At 48.5% G+C, this 19,303-nt stretch overlaps 1 protein-coding gene across 1 annotated transcript in view; it reads right to left on the minus strand.

The window, feature by feature from the left end:
* TRPV1 (transient receptor potential cation channel subfamily V member 1) overlaps positions 1-19,303 on the minus strand; it is a 544,023-nt gene that overhangs the window by 431,015 nt on the left and 93,705 nt on the right. The window contains exon 3 of the mRNA XM_078679941.1: positions 19,035-19,204. Within this exon, the coding sequence (XP_078536067.1) occupies positions 19,035-19,204 (170 nt within the window). The remainder of the gene's footprint in view (positions 1-19,034; positions 19,205-19,303) is intronic.

Below are 19,303 nucleotides of genomic sequence, written 5' to 3' on the forward strand. Positions count from 1 at the left end.
TCTTCTATAGCGCATGGCTACTCGAGAGCATCCCAGAGCTTGATAGTTAACCAGAAAGAAAAAAGTGAGAGGAAAGGAAATCAGACGTGAACTTGATGAGTTTATCGATGTATTGGGGAAGAGAATGGTTTTTATCTTTTTCCGGAAGACAGTGAGACTGGGCTCTAAACGAAGTGGAAGAGGGAGGGCATTCCACAACCTAGCCGCGTTACGCGAGAACAGGCGGTCCCCTGTTCGAGCTCTGTAAGTCCTGGGGATTGTGAGGAGGTTTTGTTGTTTTGAGCGGAGATCCCTAGATGGTATGTATGGTATTACCATGTCTTTTAAGATGGGAGGACCATTCCCGTAAAAAGTTTTGTGGACCAGACAGAGGGATTTAAAATGCACCCGCTCCTTTATGGGGAGCCAGTGCAAGGTCCTAAGTGATGGTGCAGCTGATATACGGCGGCTGGTTCTGGTAAGTAGTCTTGCTGCGGAATTCTGGGCAATCTGAAGTTGTCGTATGACTGAAGTAGGGGCACCCAGATAAAGTGCATTCCCATAGTCCAGCCTAGATAAAATAAGGGACTGGACTATGTTTTTTTTGCAGCTTCTGGTAGCTGGGGGAGGATTTTCCGGATTGTCTTGGTTAGACCAAAGCAAGTGGCTACTGTCTTTCTTGCCTGGGTTTTGAGAGACAGATAATGGAGACTTATCTCAATCAACATCTGGCGGCTTTTCTGGACTCCTCTGGTCTCTTGGATCAATCCCAACATGGCTTCAGGAGGTACCATAGTACAGAGTCAGCTCTCACGGTTGTTTTGAATAACATCCGTATGGAGGTAGACCAGGGCCATACCATCGTCCTGGTCCTTCTGGACCTGACAGCCGCCTTCGATACCCTGTCCCCTTCGGTTTTAACATCTCGCCTGAGGGAGATAGGGGTGGAAGGGACGGCTCTGAGTCTGCTTGCCTCCTTTCTGGACCAGAGAGAGCGGAGGGTCAAGTTGGGAGAGTTCCTATCTCCATCCCTACCGGTGCAATGCGGGGTCCCACAGGGGTCGGCATTAAGTCCGACCCTGTTCAACATCTACGTGACCCCGCTTGCCAGGCTTGTTAGATCTTTTGGGATGGAGGTAGTCTCTTATGCCGACGACACACAGATCTTGGTGTCCCTTTCCCATCTGGGTAACTTGTCGCCGTTCAGCTTTAGGAACTGCATGGAAGCAGTTTCCTTGTGGATGATTCACAATTCACTAAAGCTGAACGGCGAGAAGACAGGTCTTGGTGTTTGGCCCTAACCAGAACATCTGGTCGCCTGATTGGTGGCCGCCCTCCCTGGGAGCCTGTCCTACGCCTACGGAGTCGGCACGGAACTTGGGAGTGCTGATTGACCCTGCTCTCTCCATGACTTTGCAGGTGAACAGAACGGTTGCTACCTGCTGGGGTATTATTAAAATACTCAGAAAAATAAAATATTATCTGTCTCCTCAGGCGCAGAAGCAAGTGGTGGTAGCACTTGTCGCTTCGCGACTTGATTACTGTAACGCTTTATACACCGGCATGAACAAGAGCTTGTTACAGCGTCTTCAGACTGCCCAAAACGCGGCCGCCAAATTTGTTCTGGATGCTCCCAGATTAGCGTCAGCAACAGCAGCCAGGAAGGCCTTACACTGGCTCCCTATTGAATCGAGGATTACATTCAAAACTCTCTGCCTCACTTATAGTGCCCTCTCTGGTAAGGGTGCTGGGGGTGTCTAGAAGCTGTTGCTACCCTATATATCGGGGAGAGACTTACACTCCTCTTCAAAGAACTTGCTTGTGGTACCTCGTTTCCGTAGGAACAAGTGGGGTGGCAGGGCCTTTTCTTCAATTGCCCCTAAGCTATGGAATACTCTTCCTTGCGAAATTAAATCTCAGCCCTCAGTTCTGCTTTTTCGAAAAGCTTTGAAAACGTGGCTGTTTGCTAGGGCGTACCCGTAGTTACTCTATATTTGTTCTTATGGTTTTGTTGTTAGGCGCCTCGGGCTTATTCGCGCATTATAAGACTCCTTTCATTTCATTTCATTTCGAGAAGGCAAAAGTGTCCGGTGGAACCCAAAGGTGAATCCAAGGTGAAAAGTATATGCAAGCAGAGGGGACAGAGTCTAGACTACTCAGGAGTGACCAGGAGGCACGGAAGACGAGTGCCGACCAATGTCGGGTGGTGCAGCAGAGATGGTGGTGACCTTGGAGCTGTAGCTGTGAGGACCAGGTAATGCTGTGGAAGACCAAGAGCCATTCACGAGCTGTCCCACATCAGATGTCGAGAGTTGAGGGGTCAGGGCCCGATTCACAGAATGAACTTAAGACAAAATCCTAAACTTACTACAATTTGGTATTCACAGAATGCACTTACTACAATTTGGTATTCACAGAATGCACTTACTACTTTCGGGATTCACAGAATAAACTTACTACTTTCGGGATTCACAGAATAAACTTACTACTTTCGGGATTCACAGATTTGATTTAAGACTACTAACTTTACGTCCGCCGCCGGGGAGTAATTTACGGCCCGTAATCGTAATTTACGCCACTGCGGCGTAAATTACGATCACGGGGCGTACTTTACGGTTACGGGGCGTATGTTACGATTGCGGGGCGTATGTTACGATTACGGGGCGTATTTTACGATTGCGGGGTGTATTTTACGATTTTGGGCCGTTGGGCATGTTAGCCAAGGGGAAACACCCGGCCAAGGTCCACCCATCCCCCAACATGGATCAGCTGACACACAGCAGCCAATCCCAGCCAACAGCTCCATTTTGCCATGTTGTATGCTGCCACTGCCTACCATCCCCCACCACACTCCAGCTAAAGCCAATTAACCCTAATTGACCAGTACCACAACACACATAAAAGCAGCACACAGTGAAGGAACAGGTTTGGCCACAGAGATACTTACGACAAAGCTTCCAGTGCCAGAGACCATGGAGATGCGCAGGAAAAGAAATTTCACAGCTGAGGAGACCACCATGCTCGTGGAATACATCGTAAGGCACCACAAGCGCCTATATGGGCTACCACCATATTGCACCAGTGGTGCACAGAAGCAACAACTATGGCAGCAGATAGCCACTGCTGTCTCAGCCATGGGGGTGGAGAGGCGAACTGTACAAGACATCAAAAAAAAGTGGCAGGACGAAAAGCAGAGAGTAAAGGAAAAGTACTCCAGGATAGAACTGAGGAGAGTCCTCCCTGCTGCATGCCCTGGACCCCGCATCCAGCTCACCCCACTGGAGGAGGATATTCTAACCACTATACACCCCCACTTGGTCCATGGGCTGCCTGTTAGTGACGTCCGCTACGTGGTACCAGGTAAGTGGAATGAAAAGCAAAAGTGCATGAAGAGATTGTCTGTGTTACACTGTCAAAGTGATCATGGTAATTGTCCAAAATGCATAAATATATATGGTTAGTCAGAGACTCATGTGTCACCCACTACGTAGCACCACAAGTCCCAGAAAACTTTGTATCAGAAAAGGCTAATACCCACCACCCTATTAAAAACATGTGCACAGTACTGATGCCATACATACACAACCCAGCTATTTCAATAACTGTACATATTGACTGAAAATGTGCAATGACAAATGGAAATTTAAAATTACGTTAAATAAATAAATTAGCTAAAGACAAACATTAGCAGGGAAGCGCCAGTACCAATGTGACATGCAATTCAAGCCTTGCGCAAACACGGATGTGTCATGTACATATGGTGGTGCACTGTGGTGCAGGGATAAAGAGATGTGTGTTGAATCTGATGGTGTCTAGGGGGGCTTTGCTGAAGTTGTGTCGCAAGAGCGTTGCAACTCCAACAATGTCCATGCACTGCCCATACCTAACGTGCTGTGCCACTCCTTATGTCTGCTTCAAGCAGGCGTAAGGTTGCGTCGCAGCGGCCTCTGATAAGTGATACTGTGAAATCACGTAGATTACACTGACTCACTTGGACGCGGCATATCCCAAAGGAGTGTACACCCTGCCTACCTCCAAGCTGACGTTGCCCAGGGCCTCAACATGACGATTCACCCTAGTAGCGTCACGTTGCAAATAATCCTAAATGTGTTTTCTGTTGTAAACCACTGTCGTGTCACAGAAGTGATGCAACAACAGTGTACATCATTTTTCTAGGGGGTCGTAAACCTGCCACAAAATATCCAAAAAGTAATTCACCCTGTGCCAGCCTAAATCACAAAGCAGACGGTGAGAGTATCCACTGATGTAAATATGTCCAACACATATCCTGTAGTCCAATTTCCACTCTGCCACGCCATTACATCCCCAACACACCACTGCTCCTACCTGCCCCGTCTGCAGCAGTTCCGCACAGTACTGTTATCACACAGAAGATATGGGCTAATCCCCGAAACGTTACACAAGCACATTTCCCATCTGTCAACTTTTCTCTCTTCTCACCCATTGACACATCCAGCCGGAGCACAGACAACTGCAGTAGCAGAGGGCACCGCATCGCATAGGAGGAATCGGCACCGTACCGAGGAAGGCATGTCAACCACACAACCTGGTAAGTCAAAGTGGACAGGAGATGGTCAAAATGCATATATCGTCAGAAGACGACAGAGGGACAAATAGTGCCCAGCTATGTGAGTCAACCATTTATGCTACATTTGCTGCATTACAATTGGAGTTGTCAAAGGACATTTACCTCTAACATTTGACATTTGTGAACAGCGAAAGACAAATCATAAAATGTCTAGGCTCATCATACCTTTGTAAATGTGGTACCCAACATGTATTACACCAACAAACCCAGAACGGGGAAAGCAATCCTGTAATCGAGGGCCACAACAAGTCAAAAGGGTGTACACACCATATCGTAATAGTGTATGTAGACCTTATCAAGAAATAGCATTTGCACTGATACGGAAATGAAGACCAAACAGTGAGATACCAGTCTCTGTAGTATTGACAATGCATACACAGTCCAACTTCTAATCTGTCATACATACTTCATTCAGCACAGTCCACACAGCTGATCATGTACTGCGTACATTGGATGGATAATTTCCGGACATCAACAAAACACGATAGTGGACTTTACCTATGGATTCGTAGGCATGTCATTGTGACATAGGTAGCATCAAGGTAGTGGGCCCAATCTAAGTTATATGTGTGATCACTCATTACATAATGTATGACACACTTCTGCAACGGTGGTGAACATGACTGCTTGTGCCCGTCCTGTGCCAGAAATTGAATGCATCACATGTGGCAGCAGGAATGTAAAGTTGCTAAACAAACTTATCATTGTAGGTACAATGTTGTCCTCCCAGAACCCCAGACGCCCACTGACTTCTGCTACTAGGTTGGACTTGACATCTGTCCAGGGACCACCTACAGCTCCGGTGCAGGGCCACGGTAAGTCATGCTTGCTGAATGCTTATCAATTGTGCCTTTCACCTCCACCGTATGTGTTGTACAACTTTGTTATCCTGCATCACAATATGCTCACATAGGGCATTTGAACACATGGCCAATCAGACCCTGGTGGCAAATGAGATGCTGACACAAAATGTATGCCAAGTGTGTGCACAATGGACATACAATAGCACAATGTGTCATAAGAAACGTCCACAACACAACAGGCTTGCTATTCAATGATATGCTAAATCCCTAGCAAAATTAACATGGTCAAATCAACATGAAATTGGTATGGCTGAGGCACACACTGGTGCCAGTTGTGTACCTGTGAGATGGGTGTAGGGGCTGCTAAGGTGAATCCTCATGCAGTTACACCTGCTAAATGATTGGGCTGAAGGGCAACAGGATAATCCTCTGCAGGTGGGAAGATTCAAAGCTACTCACCTCATCTGCAATGTGTGATCTAAACCAAATGTTGTCTTCTGCTTGCCTCCCTTCTACCATATTATAATGTATAGGTGAGTGTATGAAATATGAGGTTTGGATGTCTGCTGCACAAGACACCATCTGTTGTCATGTAAGTTGTCAACTGTAAGAGAAAGTCTTAGGCCCGCACTCCTTGTCTCCGTTCTTTTTATCCAATGGTAGTCCTTAGAGGGGAGCAATCCTGGTTTGCGCTGCGTCCTACAGCGCCGAAGTGAACAAATGAAACGACTGCTGATATAAACGATATCAGACCCAGGATGCTCACACTTTATCAGATGAAAAAATCATCGTAATCCATATTTAATCGTTGATCCATAGTTTTATTGATTGTAAAATAGGGTTGTAGAACACTAATGACAATTCTTTTGATTAACATTTCTAGAAAAGAACCCCTGACGAAGGGCCGGCATGGCCCGAAATGCATTGGGTTAAGCTTTTCATGATTGTTAAAGGAACCGGGAAATTCGACATGCTGCATCAAAGGCGATTGGGCATTATGTACGCATTTGAAAATTGGAATTTACCTTGTTCTACAACCCTATTTTACAATCAATAAAACTATGGATCAACGATTAAATATGGATTACGATGATTTTTTCATCTGATAAAGTGTGAGCATCCTGGGTCTGATATCGTTTATATCAGCAGTCGTTTCGTCATGTAAGTTGTACCATGATGTTGGAAATGGAGCATGGGAACAGAGAACACTCAAAGGATGGACATTAGTAATCTGTGTTTGCTCATTCAAAAATAAGCTGTGTGACATCATGGGTAGGGAAGCACAAATGGGCAACATCAGGACCCTGACAACTGCAAATCTCACACATGAACTCCTTTCTGACTTGTCAACAGACACCATTACACCCATGGAAAAAGTCTGTCACAATGGTAAGGGTGAAATCAGTAACCTTCTCATACAAGTTCGTCAGTTGATGTGTCATCTTATTGATGTCAGTGCTGCATGGCTGTAAGCTAGCAAATGCTGCTTGTGAGCGGGTGCCCACATGTTAAGTCAATGAGCTACACATGCTGCACATCGTCCTTGATTTTCCACAAATGGCTAATGAGAATTTAATTTGATCTCATAGCCACAATCTGTTGTACTAAAATATGGACTTGTATTTCTCATCACAGGTGCTGACAGGATGTGACGACTGCAACGGACACCATCCCTGGGGTTGCATGACATCCTGGCTGCAGCTGTGAAACCGTCGCGCACCTGTCCCTCAGGTAAATCGGGCATGAGGAGTGTCAACAGCTTAGATTTCAAAGCCATTACAGAGATCGAGATCCCCTTCTACATGGAATCAACAGTTGTTGATTACAAAGTGAAATACAGACCAGGAGTGACACATATGCAGGTCTGTCATTTTTGAGGCAGTTCGTTGAGAATGTTGTTTCTACCCTCTACAGGTATTTCAACTACAACTATGATGAGACAGATGCAGCAGGATACACCAGGAGGGAACGCAAAGGGACAGAGAGTTGGGGCTGGAGCTGGTGAGTTTGCTAGTATCATGTAGATCTCCGTGCAACACCTCAGTGCTATGGTGTGAGCGGCCATTTGTGGTGGTACCCTAACATGATCACATGATCCTCATCTGCTGATGCAAAGTGCAGTAAATACAACCCTAGTGTTGCAGCACATGTAATACCTGGACAATCACTAATACAGTTGCAACCTCTGTGTTTCAGGTGATGCTGAGGGAGAGGCAGACAGCCCGACAACCAGTGGTGGCCGACGGGCAATCCGAGGGGAGAATCCTCTGATCCTCCAGGCAGCAATGTCGGCTGCAACTCATGCCCAAGAGGAGGATGACCAAGATCAAGAGGACGTAGACTTAGAGGATGATGAGTACATTTCTATTGACTCCGAGGATGACAATACTGACGTCCTGGACTCACATCCTCTGACAAGCCACGCCCGTCTGCCTCCTCTCAAACCATCAACAACACGACATACATCAAACCATCCACGGCTCCCACACATCCACTCACAGATATCACTCACTCACAGCCCTCACGTCCGTGACCGACATGGTGGTTCCCCTACCCACTCTTCCCTACGCAGTTTATCCCAGCCATTGTCTCCAACAACTGTGGGAAGTACCAGCCCTGTTGTGGACCTGGTATCCCCTGGGCACACTACTCCTGCCCACAGACTTCTACCTGCCCCCCCCCCTGTTGTTGGACCTCCTCATCTCATCCCTGGCAGACACCAGCAGAGGGGGTCTGCACGTGGCGATGGTGGCCAGTGGGAGCAGGACTTCTTCCGACAGCAGGCAGATGTGAGGCAGGACATTCGGGCCATAGGGGCTACCCTGTCCGACATTTCTGGGTCCCTGCAGGACATGGCCCAATTCCCTCAGGTGGTGGACAGGATGACCCAAGCTTTGGATAGGATGGATAGCACTTGGCAGGAACTCTCAAGAAATATGAGAGACCAGATATCCATCCAAAGGGAAGACAGTGCAAGACACCATGCCTTGGCCATGAAGATGATGGAGGGCATGGTGAGAGTGATCCAAAGTCTACCTTCACGGCCAACGCAGGGAGGGGAACAATCATGTCGGCCTGTAGGACAGCACATCCCCACACCTGTAACACCAACTGCACAGCACCACAGCCAAGGTACCCAAGCACACCCGCACCCTGCACTGTCACTCCCAACACCCCCACCACCTGCCAAAACACCACAAACCTCTGCACAGTCACTCCCACCACCCCCACTACCTGCCCAAACACCACCAACCCCTGCACAGTCACTCCCACCACCCCCACTACCTGCCCAAACACCACAAACCTCTGCACAGTCACTCCCACCACCCTCACTACCTGCCCAAACACCACAAACCTCTGCACAGTCACTCCCACCACCCCCACTACCTGCCCAAACACCACAAACCTCTGCACAGTCACTCCCACCACCCCCACTACCTGCCCAAACACCACAAACCTCTGCACAGTCACTCCCACCACCCCCACTACCTGCCCAAACACCACCAACCTCTGCACAGTCACTTCAACCACCTGAACAACCAGCCCTTTTCCAGCCACAGACACCTAATGTGCAGACACCATTGGCACCTGCACCTCTTGATCAGCCTGGACAACACCCACAGACACGAAGGCGACAACCTCAACCTCCCCCCTCACCGCGTTCCTCCCCCCCACTATTGCGGAAACGCAAACATGACCGCCATTGACATGGCCAATTTGTTTTGGGCTCCTTAGGAGTATTTTTACAATTAATATCTACCAACGTAATATCCTGTTGTGTACCATGTCCCTTCTGACAATGTAGGCATGTGTGTGTGTGTGTGACAGGTACAAGTGTAACACATCATGGCAACACGTTGTCATGTGCATAGAATGTGACTTACTAAATATGTGTCTATATTTGGGGATAGACATTCAAAATGAAGTCAAACTAGTCAGACAAAGTCTAATTCTGCAAGTTATTTATGTAGGAACACAAACAAACAGTCCGTTTGGAAGGGAGAAAGGAAAACAAATGATGATCTTAATGCAGAAGGAGAATGGAACTTGGATTTGGGTGGGGCAAAACAAATATAATACGTCAGGTAGCGTCATGGGAACCAGTCTATTCACAAGGGGAAAAATAAATGTCCGTCCGAAACAATGTCTCCGTCCAACAGTCAAGTGTCTTTCTGGTCATCCTCCAGGACCACAATGTCTAGATCCTCTGGGTCGGACACATCCACACGGCTGGCTGATGCAGGACCAGGCACCACACGGGAACGTGACAAACGAGGAGTATGGGGGGAAACAGTGTGGGGCAACGGACAGAGGGACACATTGACGGTGGTATGGGAAGGCACTTGGGAGAAGAAAGACATAATGGCTGTGTTCAGGGACTGGACTTGGGTGGTGAGGTTGTCCAATGATCGGACTATGTGCGCTTGCATCGAGCGTATCTCCAGACACACCTGTAGCAAGATGCGAGCGGACATGTCCGATTCACCCTCGACCATCCAACTGAAGTCCCCTGGCACAGCCACGGGAGGAACTGCACCGGCACGGGGGGGGGGGGACACAGAAGGGCTGTGGTGCCTCAGGTCCGGAGCGGATGGGTATGGCTTGGCGGCTATGAGGAGGGGGACAGGTATCAGGGGATTGAGCTGGAGCCCCCGATAGCATGGGGAACGCTAGAGGTAGGGAGGGGCTGATGGCAGGCCCAGGTTGAACATTAGCCTGCCCCGGGTACACCTCTTCTTGACCCACTGGTGAGGTATGTGTGGCTGAGTGGCCATCCCCCACATCATGGTCGGAGTTGTCCGGTTCTTCACCCCACCCTTCAATGTCTACAGCCTCCACCCGGGACATAGTACCAGTGTCATGTTCTTCTTCATCCCGGGTGGGTGAAACCCCCTGGCCTGCAGATGTTGAGGGCCCCTCCTCCTCCTCCTCTTCCTCCTCCTCTCCCTCATCGCTGGTGGAAAGAGGGTTTAGCCGCCGCCGAACTGATGGTCTCTTTCTCCGGACTTGTTCCTGCGGATCTCCTGTCTCACCAGCCATGCCTGCAGAAGTGTAAGCAAAATCCTGATGTGGTGGTTGTTCCATGCATGACGCTACACATACATTGAATAGCCAAGGTCCGAATTTGTTTGCCTCTGATCACACTGTATAGTTATCAGGGGCCGATTTACAACTACTGGCACATCTCGCTAATCAGCAGAGGTGTGTCTGATGAGTTGCTACCCATCAGCCCACCCGTGCATCACCCCCGATGGCCCGCATGTACAAAGCGGCACGGCGTAGCGCTTGGGTGGCAGATGTGTGATGCATCCCCGGTGGAATAGCCGGGCTTTGCTGGAGTGCTGACATGCTGCGGCAATCCTTACACCTGCTTCAAGCGGGTGCGTAGATTTCAATCTGCTTGGCCATAATAGTAACTGAGTGAAATCTTGTAGTTTCAATCAGCGACTTTTAGGATGCGATCCTGCACCGTATGCGTCACGTTGTAATAATCCTGCAGCATGGCGCTTTGTGTGCTCCGCCGCTGCGTCACTAAAGTGACCCTATGGCGGTGCACAGAGGCGCAGGTGCCTTGTTGATCTGCCCATCAGTCCTTATGGACTCAATGGTGGTTGGGAGCACACTGCCTCACAGTCCCAGCACAGTTTGCCCCTTTGCATCCGGGTAAATGCTGTTTACAGTACTAACTTACTCCTGAATCATCTGTGTTTGCAGGGAATGCTGCCAAGTTCCTCTCAGATCACAGTAACACTCACAGGCACACAGCAAACCCAGATGATTTACTTTGCTCTCTGAAACTGCAGCTCTCTACTGATGAAGCGCTCATTCCAGGAACACGTGTCTAGAGATATACAGCAAAGTCAGCTGCAAAAATGGTGTATGGCTCCAGATTATTCCTAAGTAAGTTTGAACTGTGTACTGCATTTACCAGGATGCAAAGGGACAAACCCTGCTGGGACTGTGAGGCAGTGTACTCCCGACCCCCATTCTGTCCATGCACTTACATTACATGTATGCACACTGTCATATACTGAATTGAGTCTTACATGGATATCTCATGTGTATTATTGTGGCTTGCGCAACTGCATTATCCAAACCTCAACCTCGGCATTGTTGTGATCTGTGTGTCGTGTCATTGCTGCATGTGCCAGTTCAACTATAAGTCCACCAGAGGAGAACATGAAGAGTCCAGATATAATAGATATTGGCCATTGATATGGATTAGCAGCTATTTAACGTCTGGACAAGTGTCATCTGCTTTGTAGCATTGTATGGGACAAGACAAATGTGGGTCACACATCCACGTGGGGTCTGGAGTACTCCTCTAGCTACATTGTGTGTCTGGCCGTTTGATGTCCCCACACATCTTCGGACAATCCAGTGCCACATAGTGCCTTACTTGACTTACAAGGTAGTGCAGTACACCGCTGAACAGTGGTGGGCGGTTGTGACAGCTACCTGTACATGTGAAAGTCATGTAGGCCACTGAGGGTGAGACGTCTGTCAGTGGACACACCTTGCCAAACTATGTAAACTTGTGAGTGATGCAAGGATCTCAAAATCTGTCATGACTCCAAAGCACATGATGAACTGTCTCAATTGGAACACAACGCTACAGGTGCAATGCTAATCACAACATCCAATCCCCTATGGCCTGCCATGTGCAGACTGGACAGTCTCTGTACCATCGCTCATCCAATGCACACATCTGTTATGATTGACTTAGTTCAATTGTAGTGGTGCTGGCAGAGCAGAAGTCAATATGGATGCATGAGTGTGGCTCATTTACCCAGTTGTCATGAGAAAACTACAACTCCCAAAATGCACCCTGGCCTGTATAGTACAGTGTGCCTCTTGAAACCTGGTGCCTGCTGCTTGGACATGCAATTGGCTAATGGAGGCATGGAACACACAATGGTACAGCACTGTTTCACTCACATCATACTCCCAGACTCATATTGCATATGATGCACTTACTAGGTCCATGCTGCTCGTGCTCCTCCAGCTGAGCATGGAGGGTCGGCCAAGCTGCTCGCAGGACCCTCCTGTACAGTGGTGACGGGCGAGGACGATGTACATGGTGCTGGGAGGACAGGCCAGCCAGCTCGGTAGCCTTGGTACGGGCCCACCGCTTCAGGTCCTCCCAGCGCTTGCGGCACGCCCTAGGCCTCCTCCTGGCCACTCCCACTGCACTGCAGCGCTCAGCGATGTTGGCCCATATCCTGCCCCGGGCTGCAGTGCTCAGCTGGTGCTCAGGGTCCCCATATAGCTGAGGGAATTTCTCCAGCACTCCCTCCACCAAGATGTCCAATTCCCTGTCTGTGAAAGGGGGGGCTCTCTCCTCATATTCCGCAGCCATTATAGGGAATTAGGTCAGATGACAGCAGCAGGATGCCTGAGGATCTGATCAGTGATAGAGGATGACTCAGAATGACCACAAAATGGCTGCCAACTACTTCCTGTGATGTATTTCCTGTCTCCCACTTCATGTATTGCCTTGCCTGTATGAAATTATGTGTTCTAGTTTATTTTCGTAATTTACGGCCCGAAATCGTAGTTTCCGGTTCCGGGTCGTAGTTTACACGCACGCGCATTACGATGCGGCGCCGGAAACTACGATTTTGTGCCATAAATTACGAAAATGACCCGGAACACATTATATCATACAGGAAATGTTATACAGGTAGTGGGAGACAGGAAATACATCACAGGAAGTATATTGCAGCCATTTTGTATTCATCCTGGACCATCCATATTCAGTAAACAAATCCACTGCCATCCTGTTGATCTGATGTAGGGGAAAGTGAAATGACAATGCAGGTGTGTTTAATGAATATGTATGAAAAGGGGGAACAGGTCATTTCAAGTCATTTATGCAGTGACAGGGGGTAGGGGGCTGAGAACATCCATCCCACTTTCCTAATCTCATACTTTGCATCATGGGACATGTAGTTCATATTGAGTACTCAGTATCAGAGTTGAATGATGTGTTATGTAACATTGGTGTGGATATGTCAGATACATATGGGGGCAGCTATACGAGCCCTGTGTGCACCAATTGCGCCACAGTAGTGTAACTTTGGTGGCGCAGCAGCGCTACGCCACCTCCATGTTGTGGGGTATCTTCAACATGACGCATCTGTGAAATGTGTCATATTGTAAGGCCCTGGACCGCAGTTGTGCATTCCTGCTCAGGGGGGGCCTTCCAGCACACAAACACCTCCGAACAGTGGCAGGGTGAAATTTACACATTTACACTCAGTCATTTTCATGGCCATGCTGCGTCACAACCCTGCGCCTGCTTGTAGGAGGCCTAAGAATTGATGCTGCATGTTAGGCATCGGCTCGCCGCTTGCCTTGCTGGAGCTGCATTGCGCTTGCGACCCAACTCCAGTGGTGCTTCACCACAGCATATGCTTCACGCTTCTGTCTATACTTGGCCCACAGCGCACAGCTTTGTAAATGCGGCACATCCACTATGGCGCAAGGGATGTCTGCTGTGAGGCACAATTACTGGGGCATCCCTGCTGATAGGCAGAGATGCAACTGTTATTGTGAATCTGACCCATGGTGCATGAATCTCCCATGACATCATCACTCACATTCTGTGCCCATCGTTTGTGGGGGAGTCAAATCTGTAGTGGGCATAGGCCTGAGTATGAAACCTCTTGTGAATTGGTGACCCATCCTTATGAGGTCCAGGTATGTCTGTCAGGACATGTATTGTTTGCCATCAGCGTGAATAGTTTGTTTTAGGGCTGTCCACTACGCTGCTTGCTGACATGGGCACATGACCTGAGGCACAATCCACCTTTTGACTTCTGTCAGCAGCTGTGATTTGCATGCAGTTAGTGTGGTTTGCAAAGTCGTCTCAGGGTGGCATTTATGGACACTGTTGTGTCTGTCCACATTTCATCATTGACAACAGACAGCAAACCACATGTTGGCCGTGACACTACAGGTTGCTCATGCAAAATACGTGGCAACAAGCTGATCACGGACTTGCATGCCCTGACGTCGGTCATGTGCAATAGCCCGGTCTCCCACATTCAGAGCTAGTCGAGGTTCGAGAGGCATGTGTAAGCCATGCTTTAGAGCAATGTTGTGCAAAACACAACAGGCTAGTATGATCTTGCACACGACTACTGGGGAGTCAGAAGCACACCCCCTGTACGGTCGAGACATCGGAATCGCGACTTCAACAGTCCAAAAGTGCGCTCGATGATGGCTCGAGTACGTATGTGTGCCCTATTGTACCTACGCTGAGGTACAGTGTTAGCACGCCTGTAAGGGGTGAGGAGATGTGGAGAGAGTGCATACCCAGCGTCGCCTGAGGAGGGAATAAAGGGCAGTTGTTAACATTTCACTCTTTGACTTTCACAGGACATGATCTATACGTTCATACATGCAGTGTCTGTTGGGCCATGTATCTTATTGTACAATCATTACTATTGGGGGGCATTCAGACATTTCAATGACGCATATCACTCATTTTCATTGGTTGGTACTTACCCAGTAGCCACATGTTACCAAATTCTCCAGCAGCCATACGCCGAGCAAGAGGTGACATGCGGAATATGAAGCTGTCATGTGTACTGCCTGGGAACACTGCATGCACATTGATGAACCTTCCACTGGCATCACAGACTGCTTGAACATTGATGGAATACCATCTGTGTCTGTTGCAGAAGATGTGTGCAATGTGGCGGGGTGGCTGAAGGGCCACATGGGTGCAATCAATTGCACCCAGCACACGTGGGAATTGTGCAGGGAGATAAAAATCTCTTGCTGCCCTTTGTCTCATGGCCAAAGTATATGGCATTTTGATGTAGTTGGGGGCTCTATCAGTGATGCATCTCAGTACCTGATGCAGGCACCGCGACTGGCTCGCCTGGGAAATGCCCACATGGTCACTGGTGACCCTTTGGAAGGACCCAGTAGCAAAGAAGTGGAGGGCAGAACGGATCTTGAGGTATGCTGGTATTGCATGTGAGCAGCAGGTCACAGAGTCAAGTTCCTGCTCCCACTCACATATCATTTCCAAGATGACTTCAGGTGGGAAACGGTACCTGGCCCTTACATCCTGGCTAGACATTCCAAATATGTTGACCCTCTGCCTGTAGATCCTCTCTGCTCTTCTCCTCCTCTGCAAGTAGTTTTGCCGCATGGCAAGGGGTAGTGCTACAAACACGTTCAGTGACATCCTGAAAAGGGATTGTTAGTGTCTGCTCTGCTTTCATACATGCAGCAGGCCAGGGATTGGCTGCTGTGTGTCAGCTGATCCTTGTTGGGGGATGGGTGGACCTTGGCCAGGTGTTTCCCCTTGGCTAACATGCCCAACGGCCCAAAATCGTAAAATACACCCCGCAATCGTAAAATATGCCCCGTAATCGTAACATACGCCCCGCAATCGTAACATACGCCCCGTAATCGTAAAGTACGCCCCGTGATCGTAATTTACACCGCAGTGGCGTAAATTACGATTACGGGCCGTAAATTACTCCCCGGCGGCGGACGTAAAGTTAGTAGTCTTAAATCAAATCTGTGAATCCCGAAAGTAGTACGTTTATTCTGTGAATCCCGAAAGTAGTAAGTTTATTCTGTGAATCCCGAAAGTAGTAAGTGCATTCTGTGAATACCAAATTGTAGTAAGTGCATTCTGTGAATACCAAATTGTAGTAAGTTTAGGATTTTGTCTTAAGTTCATTCTGTGAATCAGGCCCTCAGTGTCTGTCAGGAGCCCCTACAAGCCTTGGCAACTGCAAACCACATGGAAAAGGAAGAAGGTGCAGTGTCGGGACCCGCAAGATCCAGGTCACTCACCACAAGCAGAAGAGTCAGGGCAGGCCCTGAGCAATCGTGGGGGCCCACAGAAATCAAAGGGGATTCTCAACAGCACCCACAGGCCAGAGGCAATGGAGTCGCAAGAGGACCTTGAGCAGCTCACAAAAGATGCAGGCCTACGGTGCAAGTGATGTGGTGAGGACATCGATCTTGGTCACAGGAGATGCTTGAGGTGTGGGCTACTTGAAGCCCAGAGATCTTGATGAAAGAAAGCCAACAAGCCTTTGCAATAGCAAGTTGATGCGATGTGCAGGGGTTCAGTTCCTGTGGCTCCGACGAGGAATACTCGGCTCAAACTTGATAAGAGGACAGGGCAGACCTCGAGGTATGGGTAGAACTACCACCTGTGTTCCTGAGCCTTTCGGAGTCCATGGGAGCCCAGGATCAGCAGACCGGTCAGCTTAGTTGCGGTGCACGCAGATGCAGGGAAGTGACTCCTTCACTACAAGGAAGATTCCTACAGATATCCTATATACCCACAGGCCTTGGAAGGTTCCTGTATGGAGCACAGGTACAGATGTTGCAGTGGACGAGCAGTGCAATGAGATCAGGAGCAGCAGGAGTCTTCCCAGTTGCAGCCTTGATGCCCAGAGCGAAGTCCAGAGTGCCCAGACGGTCGAAGATGAAGTGGTGTATTTAAATTATTCTTGTCGCACGATGAATCTAGGGACCCACCCTCAGGTAAGCCCTTAAGTACCCTAAGGAAAGGGTTGGGATGATTCATGGTTCCCTCCCAGGGGAGGGGCGGTCAGTGCGGAGGATACTCTCTTTCCCTTTGTACAGTTTCGCGCCAGAGCAGGAGCCAATGGCTCCCTGAGCTGGTTTGAACTGGACTATGCAAGGAGGGCACCAAATGTGCCCTTCAAGCAGAATGAGTGGCGTAGGCAAGCGCTCTCACCCGGCCTAAATACACTAAACCCTGTCTGGGAGATGGTCACACCTCTCTGTGACAGGATACCTATTGTTCTGCCTTCCCCCACTCGAGCTTGGCTCAACAGCAGGAGGGCAGAATTGTGTCTTTGGTCGGCAGCATCCATGTTGTACTGTCCGAGTCTAGAAGACTGGTACTGGGAGCACTGAGGTGTGGGAGTATGATTCCAACATTTTGATACCAACCATGATATGGTTCGTACCAGCCAGTTTCGAGATGTTCATGGCATAATGACTCGGTGCCCCTCTATATGTTCTATGGCTGTCGCACTTACAACCCAGGAGAATGAGCTCCAGAGGCTGTAGGGGTGTCCTGCTTTTGCAGGGGCACCCTCACACTTAGAACCGAGCACCCTGCCTTACGGACTGAAAAGGCCTGCCTAAGGGGTGACTTATAGGTTTTACACACATGCTCATGCATTTTTTTTCACTGTTTTCACAAGCATCTATTCACACAGCTCTACTCACCTCACACCAGCTCACACGAATCTCACACATGCACCTATTTACATAAACGCACTTGTGTATTCTTTACTGTCTCTCAAGCATCTACTCACAGCTCACCTTTCTCTCGCACATGCACCTATTTATATTAACTCACTCATGCATTATTCATTGTTTTAGCAAACATCGTCTCACACCCGCTCACACAAGAATCACATTCACTTATTTACATAAAGAAAGCTCATGCATTATTCACAGTATCATAGTGCATCTACTCACACCAGCTCACTCAGGTCTCTCACACAAGCATGTATTTACTTAGACACACTCAGCCATTATTCCTGTCTCAGCAAACATCCCCTCAGACCAGCTCACTCAAGACTCTCACACATGCACTTATTTACATAGGCACACCCATGCACTTACTGTAGGCAAGCATCCACTCACACCAGCTCACCCAAGACTCTCACACATGCACTTATGTACCTAAACACGCTCACACACTCACTGTCAACAAGCGTCTACTCACACCAGCTCAACCAAGATCTCGAATATGCACTTAATTACAAAAACACGCTCATGCACTCACTGTCAGCTAGCATCCACTCACACCAGCTCATCCAAGACACTCACACAGGCCCTTATTTACATAAACACACTCATGCATTATTCACTGTCTCACAAGCATCTACTCACAGCTCACCCGACTCTCACACATGTACTTATTTATATAAACACACTCATGCATTATTCATTGTCTTAGCAAACATTCTCTCACAACAGCTCATAGAAGAATCTCACACATGTACATATTTACATAAACAAGTTCATGCATTATTCACAGTCTCAGAGGGCGTCTACTCACACCAGCTCACCCAGGTCTCCCACACGTGCACTTACTGAAACACACTCATGCACTTACTATCAGCAAGCATCCACTCAAACCAGCTCATCCAAGACTCTCACACGTGCACTTATTTAAATAAACACGCTCTTGCACTCACTGTAGGCAAGCATCCACTCACACCACTCACACAAGACTCTCACACATGCACATATTTACAGAAACACGCTCATGCACTCACTGTCAGCATGCATCCACTCCCACCACGGTGGACATTCCGCTGGGGTGCGGCCTAATCTGACGCGTGCCCAGATCGGAAGGCTCCCGGCCATCCGACGCACACGCCCACCGTGACGGCCATCCGACGCATCGAAAAGGTTAAACAAGCTTATGCACTCATTGTCAGCAAGCATCCACTCACACTAGCTCACCTAAGACTCTCCCACATGCACATATTTACCTAAACACACCCAGACATTATTCCTGTCTTAGCTAGAATCCACTCACACCAGCTCACCCAAGACTCACACATGCACCTATTTACATAAACACACTTGTGCACTCGTGAAAGATTGGGTACCTTTGAACTCATCATCGGTGAGATGCTTCACAGTTCGGCGAAGGTACACCAGGAGATCATCCAGTTCATGTTTATCGCCTTCTGCCACAGCCTCAAAGATCTTCCTCTGATCGTACACTTTAAGAGCTATTTCTTTACAGCTGATGGTGGAGTCTACAGAAGTGCTTTTCCTATAAAGCAAATGTTAAGACACCAAATGGTTAGACTTCAAACCACATATCAAATAGGTTTAGTGAACCCATAGATTATTGAGCATGAACTTAATCACA

Source organism: Lissotriton helveticus, chromosome 3_1 (assembly GCF_964261635.1).
Source record: "Lissotriton helveticus chromosome 3_1, aLisHel1.1, whole genome shotgun sequence".
NCBI classification, from domain to species: domain Eukaryota; kingdom Metazoa; phylum Chordata; class Amphibia; order Caudata; family Salamandridae; genus Lissotriton; species Lissotriton helveticus.